Below are 24,505 nucleotides of genomic sequence, written 5' to 3'. Positions count from 1 at the left end.
TCCTATCTCATAAGTTTTTTAAATAATTTAAATTCAAGGACTTCAAAAGGGTAATTAAATTATACAAAATTAGTACAAATCAAGTAAAATAGTTTTATGACATTTTATAATAAAATATTGCTTAACTGAAGCTCAAAACACTTCTCTTTTAAGATATCAGACTTAGTGTAACTTAGAAAGAAGACTATTTTTATTTCACTGAAGATTTTACATTTAACAACAAGATGATAAAATGAGATAATGCATATCATATGCTTAACATACTGCTTGGCATGTATGGATTTAATAAGTGTAAGCTGCTATCACTGTCATCACCATCATTAAAGGTTTCTATTTTTTTTTTTTTTTTAATTTATTTGACAGACAGAGATCACAAGCAGGCAGAGAGGCAGGCAGAGAGAGGAGGAAGCAGGCTCCCCACTGAGCAGAGAGCCTGACACAGGGCCCAGGACCCTGGGATCATGACCTGAGCCGAATGCAGAGGCCTCAACCCACTGAGCCACCCAGGCGCCCCAAAGGTTTCTATATATTTTAAACAGCAATGAACCTGGAAATGAGACCTCTAGCTTTTAGTCTCATTTCTCCAACTAAACTGCTTTGCAAACTTGGACAGCCACTTAACTTCAGCCACAGTTGACTTATTATATTAAAGTAAACCCACATTTACTTCAATGGGGTTGGGAGAGAATAATTAAAAACATAAAGTATGAAACCAAACCCAACCTATAAATGCCAATCCCTCCCCACAAGTAAAAAATTTTAAGATAACTGTAGAAATACATGTATGCCATCTTTAAACCAGCTGCAGGTTATATCTCTCAGAATATGAAGGTATTTGCTAAAGATAAATGTATCTAGACATTTACACTTCCATAAAATTTGCTATTTATCAATGTTTGCTTTATTTTCTTAAACTGAAAAAGGAATCACAATTACGGGAACTTATATTACCTAGACCCTAGAATAATTCCTTCTATAACTCATTTGTTTTATCCATGCAAATATGATATATGTGGTGGTCCATATAATTAATACTAACATATCACATATCCACTTTCTCTATATAAGATAAATATATTAATGTATGCTACTATTTTGGTTCAAAGTAGCCTAAGAAAAGGTCAACAATTCAAAATTAGTTACCATTTATAACACTGTATAATCAATTATTCCCAAAAACTCAAAAATAAATAGTTCACACTAACTTTTGCTAAAATCTTTTTTGTATACAAATCCATCAAACTGTCCTACATTCATTTTGATTTCCTGTAAACAGCTAGTCCTGAGTCCTCCAAGGGCAGTATTCCCTACCATAGCACCAGCTCACTGAGACTGGCTGGACCCTCCCTACCAACATCACTCTCCATATAGTGCTGGCCTTTGGGATGATTTCTAAGTAGCTTCACTTTGTTTAATAATGAAAAGGACTCTAGCTTTTTTGAATCTGAAGGCCTGAGTCCCACCTCTGCTACTTAATACCTAGACAGACTTATCTAACTACCTCACACACATTTCCTGCAGCCTTAGTATCCACATCTATAGAGTGGTATCCGAACAAGAAGTTATTCTGAGGACTAGTTAACACAGTACAATTTCACAAATGGATTTTAAACAGTTAAGAGCTGTTAACCTATAGGCTAATATTGTTTTCCAAAACAACAGATCACAAAATAGTTTTTAATCCCCTAACTTCCCCCTTTGGCTTGTTACTCAAGAAGTCTTCTAAATATTTAAGCTAATACTCCCAGAGGGAAGAATTATTTACTAGGATCACCAATCATGTCCTACTACATCTAAATGTAAAATACAGCCATGTGAGGAAAGGAAGAGATAGAACTGATTCTAGGCAAAGAAACTTGTGTTACCTCCTATCTATTTCCTTCCCCAGTTTTCCATCTACCTTACTCAAAGTAGGTAATTAGGAAAAACTACCTCAGGCACTAATACAGACAATGCAGGATGCTGGAAAACAGACCTCCTGTGTTTCACCAGAAGAGCCTGATCTGTAAGTACCTATGATCCCTTCTCTGACAGGTTCATCAGGGTCAGGTACTCCAAACTAAAAGAGAACAGCTCAGTTTTATTTAGATCATTGTCTTTTTTCTATGATCAGATGATCCTCAGGCTCAAGATAAGAATAAAGTTAATAATAGTAAGCCCTAAATAAACTGTGTACCAAAGGCTTTACATACACTATTTCATTTAATCTGCCCAACAGCCTTGAGGTAAATATCCCCTTTTACCCATAAGGAAATTGAGGCACATAAAGTGTTAACAGCTGTGTGATATCCCATAATATGGATGTAAAATAATTCATTTAACCTTTTCCTACTGTTGAACTTTTAGGTTGTTGCCAATTTTTTCTTATATCATAAAACTACATTTATCCCTCATACCTGTCCCCAGGTAATTCTTCCTCAGCCTAAAGAACTAAGAATTAATGACAAGAACATCTTTAAATCTCTTGATACATAGGGTTAAAATGTCATTCAGAGTAGCTGTTAACATTTTACATACCCTACAACATCATTTAAGACTACTTTATCCAGGCACCTCGGTGGCTCAGTGGGTCTTAAGTGTCTGCCTTCAGCTCAGGTCATGATCTTGGGGTCCTGGGATCCAGCTCTGGGGTCAGACTCCTTGCTCAGCAGGGAGTCTTCTTCTCCCTTTCCCTCTGCCCCTCCCCTGGCTCATGCTTACTCACTCGCACCCACTGTCTCTCAAATAAATAAATAATCTTTTAAAAATGATTATTTTAGCATGCCTAGGAAACAATGGTAATTTTTTAATCACTTGTTTTTCATTGTACATTATTATTGTTATTAGTGAAAATAAATTTTTATATCAATGAGCAATATGTATTCTTGAAATATACCAAGTCCTTTGCCAAGTTAATATTTTTCTTAGGACTCGTCCTATAATACTTAATACCTAAGGTTTTGGGGATTTTTTGTTTTTTGGGGTTTTTTTGTTTTTTTTTTTTTATTTAGAATACTGGTCAGGAGTCAGTGGAGTGCAACTCAAACTGGCTCAAGCAAAATAAGAAATTTATTAGCTTAATGCATTGAAAGGTCAGGGGATACAACTGACCTGAACGGTTCTAAAGATGTTGTTGGTAATCTATCTCCTCATTCTAGGTGCCTCTGTGATAGGTCCATTCTCAAGCATACCCTGATTCATGGTGACAGATTGCCAGTCAAATACAGACTTATATTCTAACATTTTGTCAACACTAATGGTCAATATCTTTCTCTGACAGAATTAAAGAAGTTACCAAGCTACTCAGATGTGCAGCTAGAATTTTAACCAAAAGTTTTATTGATGAGCCAGGTCCAGTTTCTGCTTCTGATTCAGGAAAGCAGAAAGGAATCCACAGAAACCCCAAACCATATAAACAAAGAATCAAGAAGGGATGACTTCGAGAGGAGTCTCAAAAAATCTAGAACTGTTAGCAGCAGAAAAAATGGATGTTATACAGCCAAAATGTCAGAAAATTGTAACATTCTAGCCCTTGGCTGCCCATAAGGTATGTATACATAATTTTTCATGTATATATTCACTTCTCCATATATACATAATTCTTTAATACCCATGTTTAACAATGTTACTACTGGGCACCTGGGTGGCTCAGTTGTTAGGTGTCTGCCGTAGGCTTGGGCTGTGATCCCAGGGTCCTATGGAGCCCCACACCCTGCTCAGCAGGAAGCCTGCTTCTCCCTCTCCCGCTCCCCCTGCTTGTGTTACCTCTCTTACTGTGTCTGTCAAATAAATAAATAAAATCTTGGGACGCCTGGGTGGCTCAGTTGGTTGGGCAGCTGCCTTCAGCTCAGGTCATGATCCCAGCGTCCTGGTATCGAGTCCCACATCGGGCTCCTTGCTCGGCAGGGAGCCTGCTTCTCCCTCTGCCTCTGCCTGCCATTCTGTCTGCCTGTGCTCGCTCTCTCCCCTCTCTCTGATAAATAAAATCTTAAAATAAATAAATAAATAAATAAAATCTTTAGAAGAAAAAGATGTTACTACCATAGCCTCAAGGAGGTGTGGGGTGAGCAGGGAGTGAGGAAGAGACAAAGACAATGTCAAGTTAATGCATCAAGCTACAAGTCTAATAAAACTTTATGTTATGAATTGGTCAAGTCCAAATGTGCATTCTTTTTGGTGGTACCTCATTACCTGACAACATGTAGTTATACAATAAATTTAGCTACCTCCCTGATACTTAATATAGGATGGTAAAGAACATAAATAATAATTTGCACTTAGAAGAGTGGCAAAGGTAAACCATGGTCACTAATTTGAAGCACACACGGTACACTACTGGTTAGAGTAGCAAGAACTTCTTATCCTGGCAATGCAGTTGCTTGTTCAACCAATGCAGATGTACTCATTCCTACTAACTCAGAAGACCTCACTTGTCTGCTCACCTTCATAGCTCATAGCTTAGATTTTCCATCCAGCAGCTACGCTGCTTTAGCAGCCAACTTCCTCTTACTAAAGCTTAGAACTGCCTTAGAAGGAAAGGAATACAGATCTTTGTTTCCCAGACTTGAAGTTATTCTTGAAGTCTCTTTTTTTTTTTTTTAGATTTTATTTATTTATTTGAGAGAGAGAGAGAGAGATTGAGAGAGATGCATGACAGAGGAGAAGGTCAGAGGGAGAAGCAGACTCTCCATGGAGCTGGGAGCTCAACGCGGGACTCGATCCTAGGACTCTAGGATCATGACCTGAGCCGAAGGCAGTCATTTAACCAACTGAGCCGACCGCGCACCCCTCTCAAAGTAGTTTTCTCAAACCTAAGAAATTTTTGGTCAATTACCTTCAATCAACTGGTTGAATTAGCATCAGAGCCAGAAATCTTGTCAAGATATAGCTTAATCCAGATTTCCATCTTTTCAATATCCTAACAACATTCAGTCTCCCAGTATTTTCTTCCCTGTCTTTCAACCATGCCAGCTTGCACCAAAGCTAGCTGCTCTCCTCTAAAACATTATCAAAGGCCACAAAAAAGTGACCAAAAACTAAAGTATCCCCCTAAAGTTACCAACTCAGTAATTCCATGGGCAAAGATACCCAGGTGACAATTTAAAGCAGCTGTTCTGTAATTCCTTAAAAGGAATTGCTAGGGGAAAGCAAAGTCTTCATTGCCTTCTACTCCATTTCAACATTTAAAGTCTATTCCTTACAACATACCATTTCTATTTACTAAAGTCTATGCTAGGAAGGATTCTTTCCATTAACAAGTGACAGAGCCCCAATTTAAAATGACTTGAAGCTAACAACAATAATAAACTTTAAAAGAGAATTTAATGGTTAGAAAATAATCTCCATAGATTATTCTCTCCAGAGAATGCCAGAGGTTCAAGCAGAATCAAGAATGTATTTCTCTCTCTCTTGGGGCACCAGAGTGGCTGTCAGTTAAGCATCCACTCTTGATTTCAGCTCAGGTCATGATCTCGAGGTCCTGGGATTGAGCCCAGCTTGGAGCCCACCATTGGGCTCCATGCTCAGCAGGAAGTCTGTTCCAGGTTCTCCTTCTCCCTCTGCCCCTTCCCCTGCTCATGCACATGCGCAAACACTCATGCACAAACATTCTCTCAAATAAATGTTTTGTTTTGTTTTTTTAAAAAGGACATATTTCTCTCTCTCCCCATACTAAGTCAAATTCTAATACAGGCTCCCACAACTATAGGATGATACCAATTTAGCATCCCCAAAAGAATGAGTTTCAGCACAAGTCCTATGACTGACCCTATGACTCCCCTTGAGTTAAATGTTCAACCCTGAGCCAATCACAGTGATTCTGGCCATGCCTGGGTTAGATACCCAGCCCACCTAAACCAGCTGAACTAAAAAACGGCAGGTAAGTGCTTCCTCAAAGGCAACTACAGTGCCCTTATCAAAAAGGGAAATGTATGCCAGAGAGACAAAAACAAAAGATGTCCACTATTCCTGGCAATATGACATACTGCAAAAACACTTTAATTTTTTTTAAGATTTTATTTACTTATTTGTCAGAGAAAGAGAGAGAGAGAGAGTGCACATAAGCACAGGCACAAGCAGGGGGAGGGGCAGTCAGAGGGAGAAGCAGGCTACTCACTGAGCAAGGAGCCTGATACAGGACTTGATTCCAGGACACTGGGATCATGATCTGAGCCAAAGGCAGACAGACACTTAACTGACTGAGCCACCCAGGTGTCCCAATAACTTTTTAATTTCTATTCAAAGCCTTATATGTATTCTTTGCTAATAAGAACATAATCTTTGTCATGTGCTTATACATTTGATATATACATAGGTTTATTGAAACAAAAAGTTCTTATCAGATACTTACTTCTTCCAATGTGTCAGTTTAAAAATAACATTTACCTATATAGTAAGGTCTACATAATGCATACATATTTAACACACATTTCTAGTTACGAAACTAGGCAATACATTAAATGAGTCTCATTTATTTCAGGATCTTGGGTCTGGACGTTACTGTTGACTGCTGAGAAACTGGTCTTCTACTGCCTAATAATACGGTCCTTCCTACTCAAAATGCATTTAACTTACCCAAGAACCAAAACATAAAAGATAAATATGTATCTTCAACTTATGATGTTATGTTCTGATAAACCCATTGTAAGTTGAAAATATCAAAAGTCAAAAATGCATTTAATACATCTAACATTCTGAACATCATTGCTTGGCCTAGCCCACCTTAAACATTTTCAGAACACTTACAGTAGCCTACAATTGGGTAAATCATCTAACATAAAGCCTATTTTATAATAAAGTGTTGAATTATCTCCTGTAATTTATTGAATACTACACACTGAAAGTAGAGAAAAACAGAATGGTTGTATGGGTACAGAATGGCTGAGTATATCAGTTGTCCACCTCATGATCCAGTGGCTAATAGGGAGGTGACTTGCTGCCTAGCATCACGCGAGAGTATCATACTACATATCACTAACCGAGGAAAAGGTCAAATTCTAAGTATGGTTTTTAATGAGTGTGTTTTACTTTTGGACCATTGTAAAGTCTAAAAATTACTGAGCCATCAGTTAAGGCAAGGACCATCTGTATGCATAAATCAGACTCCTGCCCTTGTGGAGTTCACAGCATAGGAGGGGTAACACACATAAATAACAACAGTAGGAAAATAAATAAATAAAAATATTTGAGAGTGATAGGTGTATCTCTGGAGAAGGAGATACTGGTTCCCCCACTACCCAAAAGTAGAGTATTCTGTGAAACCTTTCAAAAGTCGAAATGCATAAAATGAAGAGTATCTCCCACTCTCCTTAAGTTGGCAATATGCTACTTCACTTTTACAAAAGACCTATTACTAAATAAAATCTTTAAAAAAAAAAAAAGGGTTGTACTCTTAACTGACTGAGCCACCCAGGTGCCCCAAGGGGGCACCTGGGTGGCTCAGTGGGTTAAAGCCTCTGCTTTCGGCTCAGGTCATGGTCTCAGGGTCCTGGGATCGAGCCCCACATCAGGCTCTCTGCTCGGCGGGGAGCCTGCTTCCTCCCTCTCTCTCTGCCTGACTCTCTGCCTACTTCTGATCTCTCTCTGTCAAATAAATCAATAAAATCTTTAAAAAAAAAAAAAGACAAAAGACCTATTACTGGTACAGTAATGGTTTTTTTTTGTAAAAGCAAAAATCTTCAGATTTTTTTTTGGTTAACAAAAACAGGTATTAACATAGGTCTTTCATAAAAGTGAAATGGCAAAACATCAACTTTTGGAAAGCAGGGGATACCTGTATGCTGACAATGCATGAAATGTGAAAAGTTCAGGCAAAAAATTAGAAGCCTATGAAACTGATGTAAAATAATATTTAAATAAACAGTCAAAAATGTGGATGATTGAATTTTAGGATACAGTAGCACATCAGTGATCCAAAATGGAGGGCGGGGGGATAAGACAAATAGCTCCCTTTGTCATATAATCTTTTCCCCAAAAGTTTCTATTTAAAGACCTACTGCATCTTTAAATGTACAAAGAAATTTTAAACCTAACTTTTTTTATTCCAATTGAATAAACTCCAATGAATTTCTCTATACTGTGTTTGGGGAAAGCATAGCAAACATAGAACCTTGAGATACATTTATTCAACAGCATAGTATTTGCCAAAAACTGACTAGCAATATACAAAATACTTATTTAAAATTAATATGCCTTGATCATAATCTGGCTATAGAGTATTTGCACTTTGCTCTTTTTTTATTCAACTATAATTAACATACAGTGTTACATCATAATGTAACATCATAATGTAACATCATAATGATTCAACAATTCTATACATTTCTCAGGGCTTATCCATACTGCTTTGGTGTCATTCCATGACTAAATGAATCTTTCTGTGGAAAATCTCAGAACTCTTGATGGTGTAACTTCCAATGTTTACAAATGGATTCTTAATTTAATTTGCAATACTCAATAGCAAAAATAAAATAATTCAAGTTAATATGAAATGACTTACATGCCAATGTAAATTAAAATGCAGGAAATTCTCTTTTTATATAGGTAAATGTAATTTTGTTAATATTATGGACTTTCATGATTCCAAGATGCAACTACATATTTTTAAAATAAATTCAGTTCAAATGCAGAATATACCTTTTGTTTGTGAAATTCTATGTATCTTTAAAGGGAAAATGATTCTGATTTTCAAACTACAAAGGAAAAAACTCTAAAAAAAGCTACTGTCCCATTCAATCACAAGAGAATCACTTAAAAATTCCCTATTAACAAAAATACTATGACTCATATGCAAGAGAGGAGAGTAACTTTGCCCACAAAATCCCGGGTAAGTATCTTATATTGTTTTCAATATAATATGCCATTCACATGTAAAAAAATGAAATTATCAGAGGAAGTATTTTTTTTACAAGATACACTGATATGGGGCGCCTGGGTGGCTCAGTGGGTTAAGCCGCTGCCTTCGGCTCAGGTCATGATCTCAGGGTCCTGGGATCGAGTCCCGCATCAGGCTCTCTGCTTGGCAGGGAGCCTGCTTCCCTCTCTCTCTCTGCCTGCCTCTCCTCTACTTGTGATTTCTCTCTGTCAAATAAATAAATAAAATCTTAAAAAAAAAAAAAAAAGATACACTGATATGGCACTGTAATTTGGGGAAAAAAATTTTTAATCAAATGCTATAGAATTATACTACCTAAGACAACTATTCAAACCTGAATTCTTTCACTAAGTAAATATCAATCCTCTATTTTATCTTTTCTAAAACTATGTTTATATTAAAATCTTTGATAAAAAGAAACTTTCATTTATAAACAAAGAACACATGATATTTACATAGCATTTACTTCAAGGAAAGAAAAGCCTTATACAAACATATGTTAAGGGTGTTTACAAAAGAAGCACTCGATTAAGCAGTATGCCTATTTTATAACTGAAACAGGCAACCAAATTCCTTATCTAGAGTTAGGACTCTCTTGTACTGCTACATTAAATAATTCTTCCTAAAGTCAAAGTTTGTTGATGATCAGCTTCTTTCACAGCTACACTGCAAAATTCTTGACACTATAATATCATTGTAACATTATTTATAAATTGATTTACTCATCTTCCTGATTCTGTAAATATAAATATTGGGTGCTATATTTTAACATTTCAAGTTATCAATATCATTATACAAAATATATCCATCTACAATTGAAATTAATCACTTTATTTCTCTTTACATCTGTGATTCTTCGACAAATTCATAACCCACCTGATTAATGGAAACAGCTCTACCTTGGCAAACAAAAGCAGAAAAATTACAGCTATGACTGCGTAGAAACCCTATATTTTACTGCATACTTAAACTTCACTCAGCAAAACTTTTAATTCTTTAGGCAAGGCAAGAGAAAAAAAACACCTGAAAACCATGAATTAGTATTCCCATTTTATCTAGAGATATAGAATGTACATGAAAAATGATAAATATTTTGGCAAAAGTGACTGATTAAGACTGTTTAAGTAGAAACTGTTTTGTTTTGAAGTTTCATCAGTTTCCCTCCTTTCTTTTCTGTCATAAATGGCACTGTGATAGAGATTTCACTATTTCTACCTACTTTTTTAATTTAATATTTTAAATTAAGATTGAAAATTGAAAAAACTCACTTTAGAGATAATATTAGAAGCTTCTAACTTCTAACTAGTCACGAAGCTCCCTAAATGGATTTTACTGATTTACTTATTAACAGAATTGTTTTGATAATTATTTTCTAAATGCCTATGATTTCCAAGTATTTTCAGAACCAGCTTAAGCATGACATTTTTTTCATGAGTATATTAGAAAGATAAAGCCCTAAACCTACAGCTCAAGAAATATTACCCTTCAAGTGATCAATTTGTATTCTAAAATCAATATAATTAACAACTTAATAGCAAATAGCTCCCTTTGTCATATATTCTTTTCCCCAAACGTTTCAAGAACTACTGCATCCTTTAAATATGTACAAAGAAATTTTAAACCTAACCTTTTTTATTCCAAAATCAATGAGTTAAAGGTCTTATGTGGATTTGGGATATAACATTTCAGTATTACCTTATTTCTGATTACTCCAATTAAGCTTAACAGTAAAGCTAATCTCTAACATAATGTTTGCATACTGAGACTTCACGCCAGATTTTTACTGCACTGTAAGAGAGTTAAATTTCTTTTCTATTTCAAAAGAAGTATTTCACTTCCTTTCTTAACCTAACTGTATATGTATAGAACCCCATCTGTTAAGAACTGATCTGGCATACATCACTACTGCTGCAGAGTCCAAACTGGTTACACATTCAAATCAGTTTCCAGCTTGTGAGAGCTCTATTGCCTCTTATCATGTTAAAATGTACTAAGCATACAAACACTTATTAAAATAACCTAATATCACATCACCTAAGGTTAAAAAATGGTATTGGTTAGGTGAAAACTGGAAAAAAAAACTTTATATGTGTTCTTTTAAATTTACAGAAATACAGTACCTGCTAATATACTAATATATTTTGAGATTTCATCTTGCTTGTTTTTTAAAAAGGCAAGTACTGATCTCCTATTTGCAGCTGGTTAAAAGAAACAATATTTCTGTCATTGTTTTGAAAAGAATTTGGTTATATCCAGGTGACATTCCCCCAAACTTACAATGACTTTTTTGGTGATTTATTTGACAGGTAGAGTAGAAAGAGGTGTATTCTATGTAAAAAGTAATAATATAACAAAGCAAACACATATTCTTTGACTTGACATACTAGCAAAAAAGGGGGAAAAAAGCAGCTTTAACTTTTCTGTGAATTTAAGAGGTTCATAAGACCACAGACATTAATCCACGTCTCAGGGCACCACTGCTGTAGTTGCAGCTTTCTTTCAGTTTTCCAATAGATGAAATAAAAATAATTGCTTGGCTGAAAAATCAGACTATATAGGTGTTATAAAATCTCCTTGTAAACATATTTTTACATTTCTGTGACTCCACACCAAACACAAGTCAACTGATCCGCTCCTGATTTAAGCCTTGTCTTCCAAAACCCTACCTTAACAGTGTATCAAAGACTAGATATTGCAGAGGAAACTGCTTTAAAAGCTTTGCTGCAGCAAAACTGCATTTGCAAAACATTAAAAATGAACTACTCTTAATTATCCGTAATTTATGATTCTGCTTTCTTTATTTCTTCTCATTTCTTCCCCTGACATCTTGAACGCTTCTTAGCCTCTCTGTAGATAGCGCAAAACATTAAGTCATACACAGTTCTGCTGTAACTCTTTCTTATCATGAAAGAAACCAAAACCCACGGCTTCATTTAACACCTTGCCTTTAGTCTTGATCCACATGCCACGCTCTCGGAAGGCAACCATAGAAACCAACCTGTATGATTGGGTGCCCTCACATTTTAACACCTTGTGTGCATTAAAAAAAAAAAAAAATGTCTAAGAGGTCAGCATACCCTGGGCAATATTACAAAGAAAGAAGGCTGCCTAAAAAGAGATGGGGCGGGAAAGGGGGGGGGCATGCAAAATACAGCCACAACACTCTCCATCACAGCCTCTGAATATATTTAAAGGCAGATGCAAAACTGCATCATTTTCCTCATTTGAAAACATCACACCCCAGCTGCTCAAGTTAGAGCTAATGCGCTTCTCACATTTCGGTAGCACGGGGGAATTTAGGCTCCAGGGGCAAGGCTTTCATCCTCGGAGAGCGACACCACAGACAATTAAGAGTGTAGAAGAAAGAACCCCAGAGAAAAGGAGGCCTCCTCTCCCCCTAACTAAACTCTCAAGTCAACCCACAACCTGCACGGCAAGGAATAATTTCTGCTCATAGTCAGGAGAAGTGATAATAAGCGGTGTTAAGTTGGGCACCGCACTCAGGAGGCAGGAGAGGACCAGAGGAGAGCTGGGAGGTGGCGTGGCTAAGGCTGCACGCAGGCAGGTCACCCGCTGGGCAATACCCGCCCGACGATCGGGGCTCCCAGGGACGCGCAGCGTATGCGACCCTGGGGGTGGAGGTGTGTGGGAGCAAGAGGCTGGGGAGGCAAGCTATGGGGGGCTGGGAGGCAGATGGAGAGCACGCCTTTTCCCTTACCAGGTTGAGCACCGTCTCCACGATGTCCCTGTTGCTGACCTCTCCGACCTGTATGAGTCCAATCAACACTGCGAATTTCATCCGGATGTTGCGGATCGGCACCGAAGGGTTAATCATCCCCGCGGGCAGCACCACCGAGCCGGAGCCGGACGCCCCCCTCAGCTCTCCCATCCCACTGCCCCCGCTGCCGCCACCGCCGCTGCCCCCGCCGCCTCCGCCTCCGGCCCCGACGGCGATGAGCCCCACGGGCTGAGGCTCGAGCCCCGGGCCCGGGCCCGGCTTCTCGCTCGCCATTTGCCCCCCTCCTGGGTAGAAGGGAAGAGCAGAGGCGCTGCCTCCGCCGGTACCGTTATACCTGCCTCGGCCCCCGCCCCCCGGCCGTCGCCTCGGAGCCCCAGCATCCACCAGCGCCGCGGCGCCGGGCCCGCTCCCGCCTGCGCGTCAGCCCGGCCCGCTCCGGCGCCCTCCCCGGCGGAGGCGGTGGGTTATTCCCAGGCTTATTCCCGGCGGTGGCTGCGCCGCTAACCGCTGCCCGGCGAGCGGCAGTGCCCGCCCAGCAGCTATACCGCTGTCGCCGCCGCTACCGCTGCCTCCTCTCTCTCCCCCTCCCGGTCCGTCCGGCCCGGCCCGCCCCCCGCGGAGATGCGGCCGCCGCTCTGAAAAGCCCTGAGGGGCGAGCAGCTGGCCACGACGCTGGCCGGTGCTGAAGCTCAGGCTGTAGCCGACGCTACTGACGCTGCTGCTACTGCTGCTACGGGCGCCACTGTTGTTGTGAAGCCCCGACGCCGCCGCTCACTCCGCCATGTTGCCGCCCCCTGCCTGCGGTAGCGGCCACTGCGCCTGCGCAGAGTCTCCGGGGGTGGAGCCCTCGGTGCACCCCCTCTTTTGCCCTGCCCTCCTTCTCTTTTCCACCCACCCACCCCGACACCCCTCCTCCCTCCCCCAACCACCCTGAGCCGATAGACAGGTGAGCAGGTGCATGGGGACCAATGCCAGACCCTGGGGCAAGCTGGTAGAGGCGGGACAGGTAGTGGCTTCCTTGTACTTTTTCCCTAGAGGGTGGATTCTCCCTGTAGGGAAGGACACAGTGAGTGTGTGTCTTGCCTTCGCTGCCTCCTCCTCCTTCCTTCAATATCCTTTTGCTAAGAGGAGGTTCATCATCTTCGTCTTCATCATTGCATCTAGCAGCTGCCACTGCCAGTGCCACGTGCCTTGTAAGGTAGGGGAGTGGCAGACGACCTCTTTCTGCCCCTCTTCGTCCTTCCTCGCAGTACTACCCGCCTAGCGCCCCCCATCCCCCAATTTCCCAAATAAAAAGTGGCTGGCAAAGCAGAAACAAACGCACCACGGGGAAAGATCTTGCATTGTCGGGGAAGGCTACAGATGGAGTGTAATGGGTCTTTTTCTACAGCTATGAAAGAGGCTGACACCTGCACACACAGGCACGACTTAAAATAGAACTTGTCAAACAGTGATCCGCTCTGGATGGAGCTCTGAACAACAAACAGCTCTTGAACTCACCTATCAGCCTAAAAAGGCTGCACTGAGTGACACTATATGGTAGTTTGGTGGGAGCTACATATCCCATATTACAGAAATCTCTTGAGATCTTCAGGTATGATGCCAACTAATGATGCCTCCCTTTTCCTTAGTCATGTACAGCTCAGAGGTTTTTGAAAGTATCTAAAAATACAGGTAATCCTCATCACCAGTCTTAATGTGCAAAACAAAGTAGATTACTATGCCTGTATAAATATAAATATAAAACAAAAATATTATTGCTTAAGAAAATTAAACTGTATACAGTAATCTTGCTGCTAGTCCTGAATTAAAACTAAACAGGCATGACTGCTGTTTTCTCCTTTGAAATGAAGGATTAATTTTCTTTAATATTTCATGAAGTATTCCCTTTTCAATAAAGATATATTACAAGCCACCAGAAATAGTTGGTATCTGGAGGTATATTCAAGTCATTCTAATTGTCATCTCAAATAAACAGAGTCAATATACAAATCTATCATAACCCAGTTATTACTCATATTTAACTGGGCCACCTAGTCAAGTTAACTTTCAGGATATTGGAACATGGTAAAATTCTAAGGTACTATAGGTTATGTATAACAAAGCTCCTCAAAACCAGCACTTACAATTACTTTTTAGTTGTTTTAAATTTGCGCTGAATTGGTTGAATTAGCAAATTGAGTTGAATTATTAGCAAAAAAAAAAAATCCTTTTGAAAGAAGTGGTAATTGGTATGTCCATTTATATTAAATAGCAATTGAATTATAAAATGCTTAAATGATTGAAACTGTATGAAAAACTTGCAAAACCAGTAACTTTTAATAGTGTGACTTAGATAAGATATAATTTAAAATCCCTGCAACATATATAACTGCCTATCAAGTCTTTTATTTATAGTGTTGTCTACTTTTATGAGCACAATTTTCATTTGTAAATCAAAAATGATATAACTTCAATATGTAAATCCAGACTGAAAGATCATCACACTAGCTTTTTTTTCACCCTGCTGTATAAAAAAATATGGCAGCAGGTTCTACCTCTTGCTATTTTTAGACTTCTTGCATGAGTGCTTTGAAAGACAGTGACAACCGGAACTTTCTATTTCCTTTTCAAATGAATAGCTTAACATCATCTTAATATTTTCATTTTAATTTTCTCTGTTTTGTTTCTTAAGCAGTATGTGTGTGCACTTTGGTTTTGTTTTTCTTATTCGTTTTGTATTTGTTCATTTTCCTTTAGTGGAGACAGGGAGTGGGTTAAAAGGATATAACCTTTTCAAAGTAGGAAGACCCTACTTCTGTTGCATACTTAATTCAATATCAGAAATATTTAAAAGAGCTTACCAATTAAAAAATACTCTCCAGCATGCTGTCAGCTCCTTGAAGGCAGTATGGTAGTGTGGAAAATGCACAAGCATTGGAATAATTCTCAAAACTTACCACCTGCACAGTCTACTCAATTTATCAAGCTAGTCTCCTAGCTCCTAGAATACCTACCCCATAAGGAAGTGAGAATTCAATGAATCACTTGAACTCAGCTGCCAGCACATAGTAAATGTGTCCTTGTACCTTTAGTATACAGGCACAATATGTGTTGAATGACCTATAAACACATGTAAAACCAATTATAACCACATACAAGTCTTTATAATTACACAGTTATGTGTTTTCAATACTATCCCCCAAAGCATAAAGTTTAGAAAAGACAGCAGGTATGTTTCTTTTTAGCCTATAAAGCCTATTTCCCGGTAAATGTACAAATAGCTTAGTGTTTGCATTAACAATATTTTTGAAATAAAAGCAGTTACATAATAATAGAACCTACCTAAAATGTTCTTTTTTTAAACTCTCCAGATTAAAGCCATTGATGTGGTGAATATTAATTTTGTGTACATTTTTACTTGAATAGATGCATACCTCTATTTTCAAAGGGCAGTTTTTCAAAGATAAGAAGCCCATGCATCTGAGTTCTAAGGAGCAATATTTTTTTAATTTTAATTCCAGTACAGTTAACATACAGTGTTAGATTATTTTCAGGGGGTACAATAGAGTAATTTGGTATTGCAAATAACATATCAAGAAGCAATATTGCATAGTGGTTGAGAATACATGCTTGGTATAGTAGGACCTGAGTTTGGATTCCAGTTTCTGAGCCACTTACCTGTGTAATCTTGGACAAATGACTTATCTTCAAAGCCATAGTTTATCCAACCCAAAGTAGAGATTCATAGGATTAAAGGATGAAAGGAATTAATACCTTTAAGGTATTAATGCAATAACAAGGGTCAGTAAATAATGTTTTCATTCATTGGCTGTGGGAAAACACAATGTTGTGGTTTTCTTTGTGTCTTCAGCTGCTAACATGGCTGGCTTATAATTTCCATTGAATAAAGGTGTTAAAAAAAAAATGAATGAATGAAAACAGCAATTCTCCAGGCTAAACATCCCCATTCCCTTAACATATTCTTTAAAGAACAGGTTTCTAGCTATCCTCTAAACTTCAGCTGAAAAGGTGTTCAGGTAAATAGGTTTGGACCAGTATAATATAGAAAGTAACTCTTAAACAAACCTCAACCTTTAGAAATATAATTCCTGTTAATGTAACCCCAAATCAATTCTGTTTAGTTTGGCTCTAGGTTTTACAGCAATGTGACACTAATGATTCATTTAATGCACCAATGATTCCTGTTTGGCATATTGTAGATTTCCAAATAATTTCAGTTCCATTCCCCTCGTTTTAAAATTCTTATCAAATGAAACACCAAGATTTTTGTTTCATTGTTATTGTTTTGTTTTGTTGTAGACATGCTGCTGCTAAGCAGCAACACTCACATATAGATTTTGAGATATAAAGTGCAGAATTGTATGTACATATTTAAATTTAATTTAATTCTATTTCTATCTTATTCCATTTTTCTGTTTAATTTTCCATGTAAATTTAATTTGCTGGGAATTTCTTAATCCTATTTTTATTATGCAAAAATTTTGTCTTATTATTATATTATCTGCAAACTTTAGCACAAACCTTATATATCTTCATCCAAATATTTGATGAAACAGGATACAAACAGCTGTTTTGTCACTAGAAACATTCTGATTGAAATCAATTTACATTTTTCAAACTATAGACCTCAACCCATTTGTGAGTAGTGAAATAGAATTAGACGGTTGCAACCAGCAGTTTAGTGAAACAGAATGTAAAGTATCAAACAGAATGTAAAATATCTATTTTTTAAATTACATACACATAGATACACATATATACACATAGATATGTACATGTGTGCTCACTAGATAATCATGTAAAATGAATCTTTGACTGTAAGTCATAACCAAAAGTTTGAAGATCACTGATTTAAGTTGTTTATAAGTACCTGTTTTATATAATCCTTCAACTATGAAATAGTTACCACCTTATGCTAACAACTAGCTCATGTTACTGTAACTTGTGCAGAAGAGAATCATAAGGGAACGTGACAACTGGCGAGCTGAAATCCAGATTCACTGTCTCTGTGTCTGGGAGAAATTTAAGTAAAAACTATAAAGAGATAGGAATTATTATCAGTTTCCAATAACTACATCATAAACAAGAAAATGTGTTTAATGTGATGACATGACTTACTGCTTCCTTTTCTAGTGAACGGACCGTTCTGTAATCTTACTTGTAGATAATATTCAGCTACCTGCTGTGGTTTTTCAAGAATTTATCTCCTTTTTCTCCCCTTTGGCACTTTAATCCTCCAGCACTTCTCCAAGACTTCTTCAAGACCACTGAGAGTTGTTCAACATGATCTAGTTTTCAGATTCTGTCAGGACCAATGTATATAATTTGCCCTGCCTTGGGAACTTGAAATCATGTAGACTAGCTAAGTGCCTTTTTACAGTTTCTTCACCAAATTTTAATTTCAACTTTCCTCCAACTACTTATTTCTATCTTTTTCACCTGACTAGTTTTTGTCCTGAGCAGAAAACACACACACAAAATAGAAATTCAATATTTGTTAACAAATTGGACCTGGATTTGGAATGGCTAAAATGTTGATGGTTACCAGCCAACAAATATTTGATGGCCTACTGTGTACAGGAAAGTAGACTAGCTGAAATAAATTGTTTTCCATGTAATTAGCAAGTCAAAACCTTAAAAGTAACAAATGAGTGGTACAGAAATAATAAGTACTGTTGAATTTCAAAAGCACGCAAACATCATACTGCATACATATACCCTCAAATATCCACATAAACATATGTACAAATGCACACACATATACATGTTCACATCAGATTGGTCAGACCTCTGTCCCTTCTTCCTTGGCAATATGCCCAGCATGTGTCTTGTTCTTTTTATCCTCAATGAGATCCTACTCACTTCCTACGCTCTCCTTGTCTCCACATTCACTCTTCTTCAGTCCATCCTGTACATGGTAATTTTCCTAAAGCTCCACTTTGGTGGACAGAGTGGTGTGGTAAGAATTTTTAATATATTAATCACAATAACATCTATGTGCGTATGTGTCATCTGCTCAAAAAGTCACCCATAATTCTCTTTACCAAATAAAGGAAGCCCAGAGTCCTTATCTTACTTAGTACCAAAGGCCCTCCATACCTAAACTTACTTTCTAGTTTACCTCATTCTGTTCTGGACAGGAAACTTACAACAATAACTCTCAACATTTTTAAGTACAACTCTTTTTATCAAGAAAAAAAACTGTGGACTCCTGGACTCTTCCCAGAGAGATTTATTATTTGAATATCCATTGAGAAAAATATGGTATTAAAAAGATATATTTAATTCAATAATGCTATTTAAATAATTTCTGCTTTTTAAAAATCATAATAATTATATATATTTGAATACACACACACACACACACACACACACTGTGTTATGGGTTGAATTGTGTCCTCCTCCCTCCGACAAAATATGTTCAAGTCCTGCCTGGGATCTGGGCATGTGACCTTGTTTGGAAGTAAGGCCTTTGTAGATCCTATCTAATTCAAATGAGGATCTACTGGGATTAGGTAGGCCCTTAACCAAATATGACTGGTATTCTTATAAAAAAAGGGGAAGAGATACACAGCCAAACAGGCACACAGAAGAATGATGATGTGAAGACAGACACAGGAAAGAAGGCCATGAAAAGACAGAGGCAGAGATTGAAGTTATGCTACTCTGAGCCTAGGAAATCTGAGGATTGCTGGCAACCACCAGAAGCTAGGAAGAGACAATGAAGGACTTTTTTTTTTTTTTTAATTGAAGTGTACTTGACATACTTTGTTATATCTGTTTCAGGTATACAACATAGCAATTTGACAATTTTATACATTACTCTGCTTGTTACCATAGAAAGTGTAGTCACCATCTTTCACCATACAACATTATTACAATATTATTGACTATATTCTCTATGCTGTACTTTTCATCTCTGTGACTTACTTATTTTATAACTCGAAGTTTGAACTTCTTAATCCCCTTCACTTATTTCACCCATTTCCCCATCTACCTCCCATCTGGCAACCACAGTTTGTTTTCTGTATTTAAGTCTGTTGGTTTTGTTTGGTTGTTCCTTTGTTTTGTTTTTTAGAGTCCACATATAAATAAAATCAAATGATAATTTGTCTTTCCCAGATATGGAAAACAGTATGGAGATTCCTTAAAAAATTAAAAATGGAAATACTATATGATCTAGTTCTATTACTGGGAATTTACTAAAAAAAAACAAAAACACATTCAAAAAGATATATGCACCCCTATGTTTATTGTGGAATTATTTACAAGGCCAGGATATGGAAGCAATACAAGCATCCATCAATAGATGAACACATAAAGAAAGTATGATATCTGTCTGTCTATCTAATAGAATATTACTCTACTCTAAAAAATAAAAAAATCTTGCTATTTGTGACAATATGGATGGACCTAAAGGGTATTATGCTAAGTGAAGTAAGTTAGACAAAAAGAGGCAATAATTCTTTTCTAGAGCCTTCAGGAAAAGCATGACCATGTTGATACCTTGATTTTGGACTTCTAGATTCCAGAACTGTGAGAGAATAAATTTCTGTTATTTGCAGCCACCTCGTCTATGGTAACAAAAGTTACAGGGGCGCCTGGGTGGCTCAGCGGGTTGGGGCCTCTGCCTTCGGCTCAGGTCATGATCCCAGGGTCCTGGAATCGAGCCCCGCATCGGGCTCTCTGCTCAGCAGGGAGCCTGCGTCCTCCTTTCTCTCTGCCTGCTTCTCTGCCTACTTGTGATCTCTGTCAAATAAATAAATGAAAATCTTTAAAAAAAAAAAAGTTACAGCAGCCCTATGAAACTAATATACATACATGCAACATAAATGTGTTTGGTGTTTGTCCATAAACAATATCTGGTGTATATAAGCAATATAAGTATTCATGGATCACTTTCTTAGGTCCCCAGGTTGGGAAACAATGCTTAGCCAAACTGAATCACTCTGTTTCCAATTAATAAATCGTGCTTTCCTATTTGGGTGCCTTACTCGTGTTCTTCCTCCTATCTATAGCTCTGTCCTCCTCTCCCCTCCTATTGAAATTCCTTAAATGCCACCTTCATGAATACATTTCAAAATACCACCTAGGTGAAAGTGACCTGAAATTGGTACCCATTTCCAGCATTTAAAAAAAAAAAAAGATTCTGGCTTTTTTACTGTTGTTTTCAAGTAGCCTAGGTTGACAAATTTTCATTTAATAAATTAATAGTTTCTGTCTTCTGTGTCATTTTCCAAAGATAAGAAATTCACATGACAATATATATAGCCACCTATACTCCCTTTACTGAAAACAAAATTTTAAAGAACACATGTAATTATTTTCATACTAATAAACACTGAACATACATTAAAGATGGAGTTTATGGTTGATTGTTGTCAACCATTATAGCTGTCATAGACTGTTCATTTCTTATCCTATGTACTTCTACATGTACTATTTCTTTCTCTTTTTTTTTTTTTAAGATTTTATTTATTTATTTGACAGACAGAGATCACAAGTAGGCAGAGAGGCAGGCAGAGAGAGAGGAGGAAGCAGGCTCCCTGCTGAGCAGAGAGCCCGATGCGGGGCTCGATCCCAGGACCTTGGGATCATGACCCAAGCCGAAGGCAGAGGCTTCAACCCACTGAGCCACCCAGGCGCCCCTACATGTACTATTTCTATTCCTTACTATAGTCCTGCAAGTAAGGTCTTATTGTTCCCATTTTTCAAATGAGGAAGCTAATATGAAAAGAGTTTGTCAGTTGTGCAAGGTCATACTTCAAGTGACCAAAAATAACAAACAAACTCCATTAGCCTTTCTGTTTCTTGGGAATCACTTTAATCTAGACAAAAATTGCTTAGGGTGAATAAATTGTTTTTAATTGTATTCATTAAGATTAACCTAAACTTAATTTCATAGTCCATTAATATATCACTCCTTATTATGCTTTTCTGGCAAAGGATTTGTTATGTGTCTCAGTCTCAATCTCCTAGTCTCTATTGAAAGTATTATCATATGTCTATATAATTATAATGAAAAACATATATTCTGGGTAGAAGCAGGAAAAGAATGTTATGAGTAAATGTCCAAGAGTCCTTTAGAATAGTTATCTCATTAATAGAATCTTTTCAAAGTCAGAGATTTTTAGGAAACTTTAGCTCAACAGGAGATGGGGTATAAAATCGATTTCCGAACCCCAGTACTAGTGCATGAAACTTTGGATTACAGCCTTTCTGTATTGGTGCCAGCAACTATGGAGTAACCAGTGGAAGAATGGCTTGAAACAACTACCTCAATGGTCAATTAGCAGGTAGTACACTGAGACAATCTCAGATTTATGTTTGATTTCCTGGGACTATCGTTTATTTCCTTTCACTTCTTGAGAGTTTAATCTTACAGAATTTGAGATATATATTGTATATAGCATCTTGGTTTTTGATGTGAAAACAATTATTAAATCACATAATCATAAGGTTAAAGGACATATTGAGTGATCCAGAAGCTTAATCATATTTAGCATTTGAATATCTGTTAAGTGTGCATGAATGTATATATTAAACTTTCTCTTTGCTAATCTATGCTTGTGATAAGTAGATGGAGTGCCATATGTTGGCCACAGCTTTATCACTAGTGTCTTTGTTTAATAAAAACAGACTCAGTCTGATTTATTTAGCAGCAGCAAGAAGATATAACAGCAGGTTTCAGGACTAGTCACATTCAGCAAGCACATTAGGGTCATGGGCACATGATTTGCCCTCATAATTCATATCACTCTATTTTTCTTTCGTAAGCACAACAGAAGGCTCCCATGGTTACCTTGTATAATACAGCATTTCTCCCAAACATTGTTTATTGTTTCACCATTCCCACCCTAATCCCAAATAATCCTTTGCAGTATGGGATAGTGGCTAAAGGAATGGTTTTGAAATCAGATAGATTGGGTTCAAATCCAGACAAATTGCTTTTGAACCCATTTCTGCACCTGTAATATCAGTCACATATGCATTGCCTGGAAGATTTAAAGAGATAAAACATATAAACCATTTAAAGCAATGTCTGTAATAAGTACTCAACAGATGATAGAAGTTGTGCTTCTCTGTTAACACAAAAAGACAGTAGCATTTTGTGAGTGTTCAGATTATATAATTCAGTACACTAATATCCACTTGTATCTCTTTATTCATTGATCTGATTTCCCTTTCTTCAGAGAGGGAAAGGACAACATTGTCTTCTTTAGTTTTTTTTTTTTAATAGATAAATATATATATGCATACACACACAGAAAGATATATAGAATATATATACTATATTTGCTTACTTTGTAAGGCTTTTAAGAATTTTGTGTCTCGGGGCACCTGGGTGGCTCAGTGGATTAAGCCGCTGCCTTCGGCTCAGGTCATGATCTCAGCGTCCTGGGATCGAGCCCCGCATCGGGCTCTCTGCTCAGCGGGGAGCCTGCTTCCTCCTCTCTCTCTCTCTGCCTGCCTCTCTGCCTACTTGTGATCTCTGTCTGTCAAATAAATAAATAAAATCTTTAAAAAAAAAAAAATTTTGTGTCTCAACCTTGAGTTTTTTATCTCTGCTAAAAACATTAAGCCGAATTAGCTATGTATTTTTTCTTTGTTTTTCAGGGTTTTTTTCACTCCATACTAGAGGAGACATATTACAAAATAGGATTTTTTTCTCTGAACCCTTATAAAAGTAAAAAAGTCAAAGGAATAAGCAAATAATAATAGCAAAATAATCCTTTAAATTTACTAATCCATAGAAAACAGTTGACTAGAAAGTTGACCAGAAGTTGACCAAAATGCACCTGAGATTTTAAACTACACTTTTGTTCTGTTGTTTCAATATCTGATTTTCTCTATCTTTCATTTTCATTGAACTTTTGTGTTATTGATTTTTTTGTAAATAAAGTTTAGTACTTTAAGTTCCAGCCAAGAAAGAGTTTCTTCCTTATTTTTATTTTTTTAAGAGACAGTGGAACTTCATGGGGTTAAATTTTACGAATTATTTCTCAGGTGTGTGTGTTTAGTTTTAACATTGACAGGAATCCACACCACTACTGGCATTATGCATATGCCATAAACTACTTCTTTTTAAAAATTTTTTTATTTTTTATTTTTTAAAAGATTTTATTTATTTATGAGAGACAAAGAGAGAGAGAGAGAGAGAGAGAGAGGCAGAAAGAGAAGCAGGCTCCCCACTGAGCAGGGAGTCTGTTGGCGCTCGATTTCAGGACCCCAAGATCATGACCTGAGACAAAGGCAGACTCCTAACCATTTGAGCCACCCAGGCATCCCATATGCTATAAACTTAGCTATTACTAAGCTTCCAGGTATTAAAATGTAAATTGACTGGATATTTCTATAATTCTACTTTCTTTTTCCTATCTGTTAGTCCTTTGGAATTGTCCTAACTCAGAATATTTATAAAATTCAAAATGTCTTTTATTGTCTCAATACCTCCACTAATGCCTAAACTGAAAATGTGTTATATTGAATCAACATAAAACATATATTAGCTTTTCTCAAGTAAACAATCCTGTTAATTATTTTGAAAGCTTACTAGGGAGACATGGCTTCAGTACTCTGGAATTGTAAAATGTAATCTATTTGACGTTTAAATAAGGGAAATGCCAAAGGAAATACAATCACCTATAAAACAGAACACAGAGCTGAAATGTAGTGGAAGTTAGAACACCACAACTATAAACGTAAAATACTGAATATAATTGAAACATCAATCCTTTGAGCTTTTTGGCCATCTACTACTCAATAAGCATTAACAGAAAATGAAATGTCATATAGACTAATAATTGGATAAGAACTTAATTCTCCAATATTATTACATAAACAAGTAGCAACTCTATAATTTCATTACAAATTCACTTAAAAGCATTCTAAAGAGTCTCAAATAATGAAAC

The 24,505-nt window shown here is 37.2% G+C and overlaps 1 protein-coding gene across 10 annotated transcripts in view; it reads right to left on the bottom strand.

Moving 5' to 3' along the window:
- NBEA (neurobeachin) overlaps positions 1-13,417 on the bottom strand; it is a 678,500-nt gene extending 665,083 nt beyond the window's left edge. For all 10 annotated transcript variants that reach the window (XM_013044893.2, XM_013044895.2, XM_045069766.1 and 7 more), the window contains exon 1: positions 12,570-13,417. In XM_013044893.2, coding sequence (XP_012900347.2) covers positions 12,570-12,863 — 294 coding nt within the window. In that variant the 5' untranslated portion in view covers positions 12,864-13,417. The remainder of the gene's footprint in view (positions 1-12,569) is intronic.
- Between the last annotated feature and the right edge of the window lie 11,088 nt (positions 13,418-24,505).

Source organism: Mustela putorius, unplaced genomic scaffold (assembly GCF_011764305.1).
Source record: "Mustela putorius furo isolate JIRA1106 unplaced genomic scaffold, ASM1176430v1.1 tig00003942_pilon_pilon_pilon, whole genome shotgun sequence".
NCBI classification, from domain to species: domain Eukaryota; kingdom Metazoa; phylum Chordata; class Mammalia; order Carnivora; family Mustelidae; genus Mustela; species Mustela putorius.
Note: the sequence above shows the minus strand (reverse complement) of the source record. Positions and strands in the feature narration are given on the sequence as shown.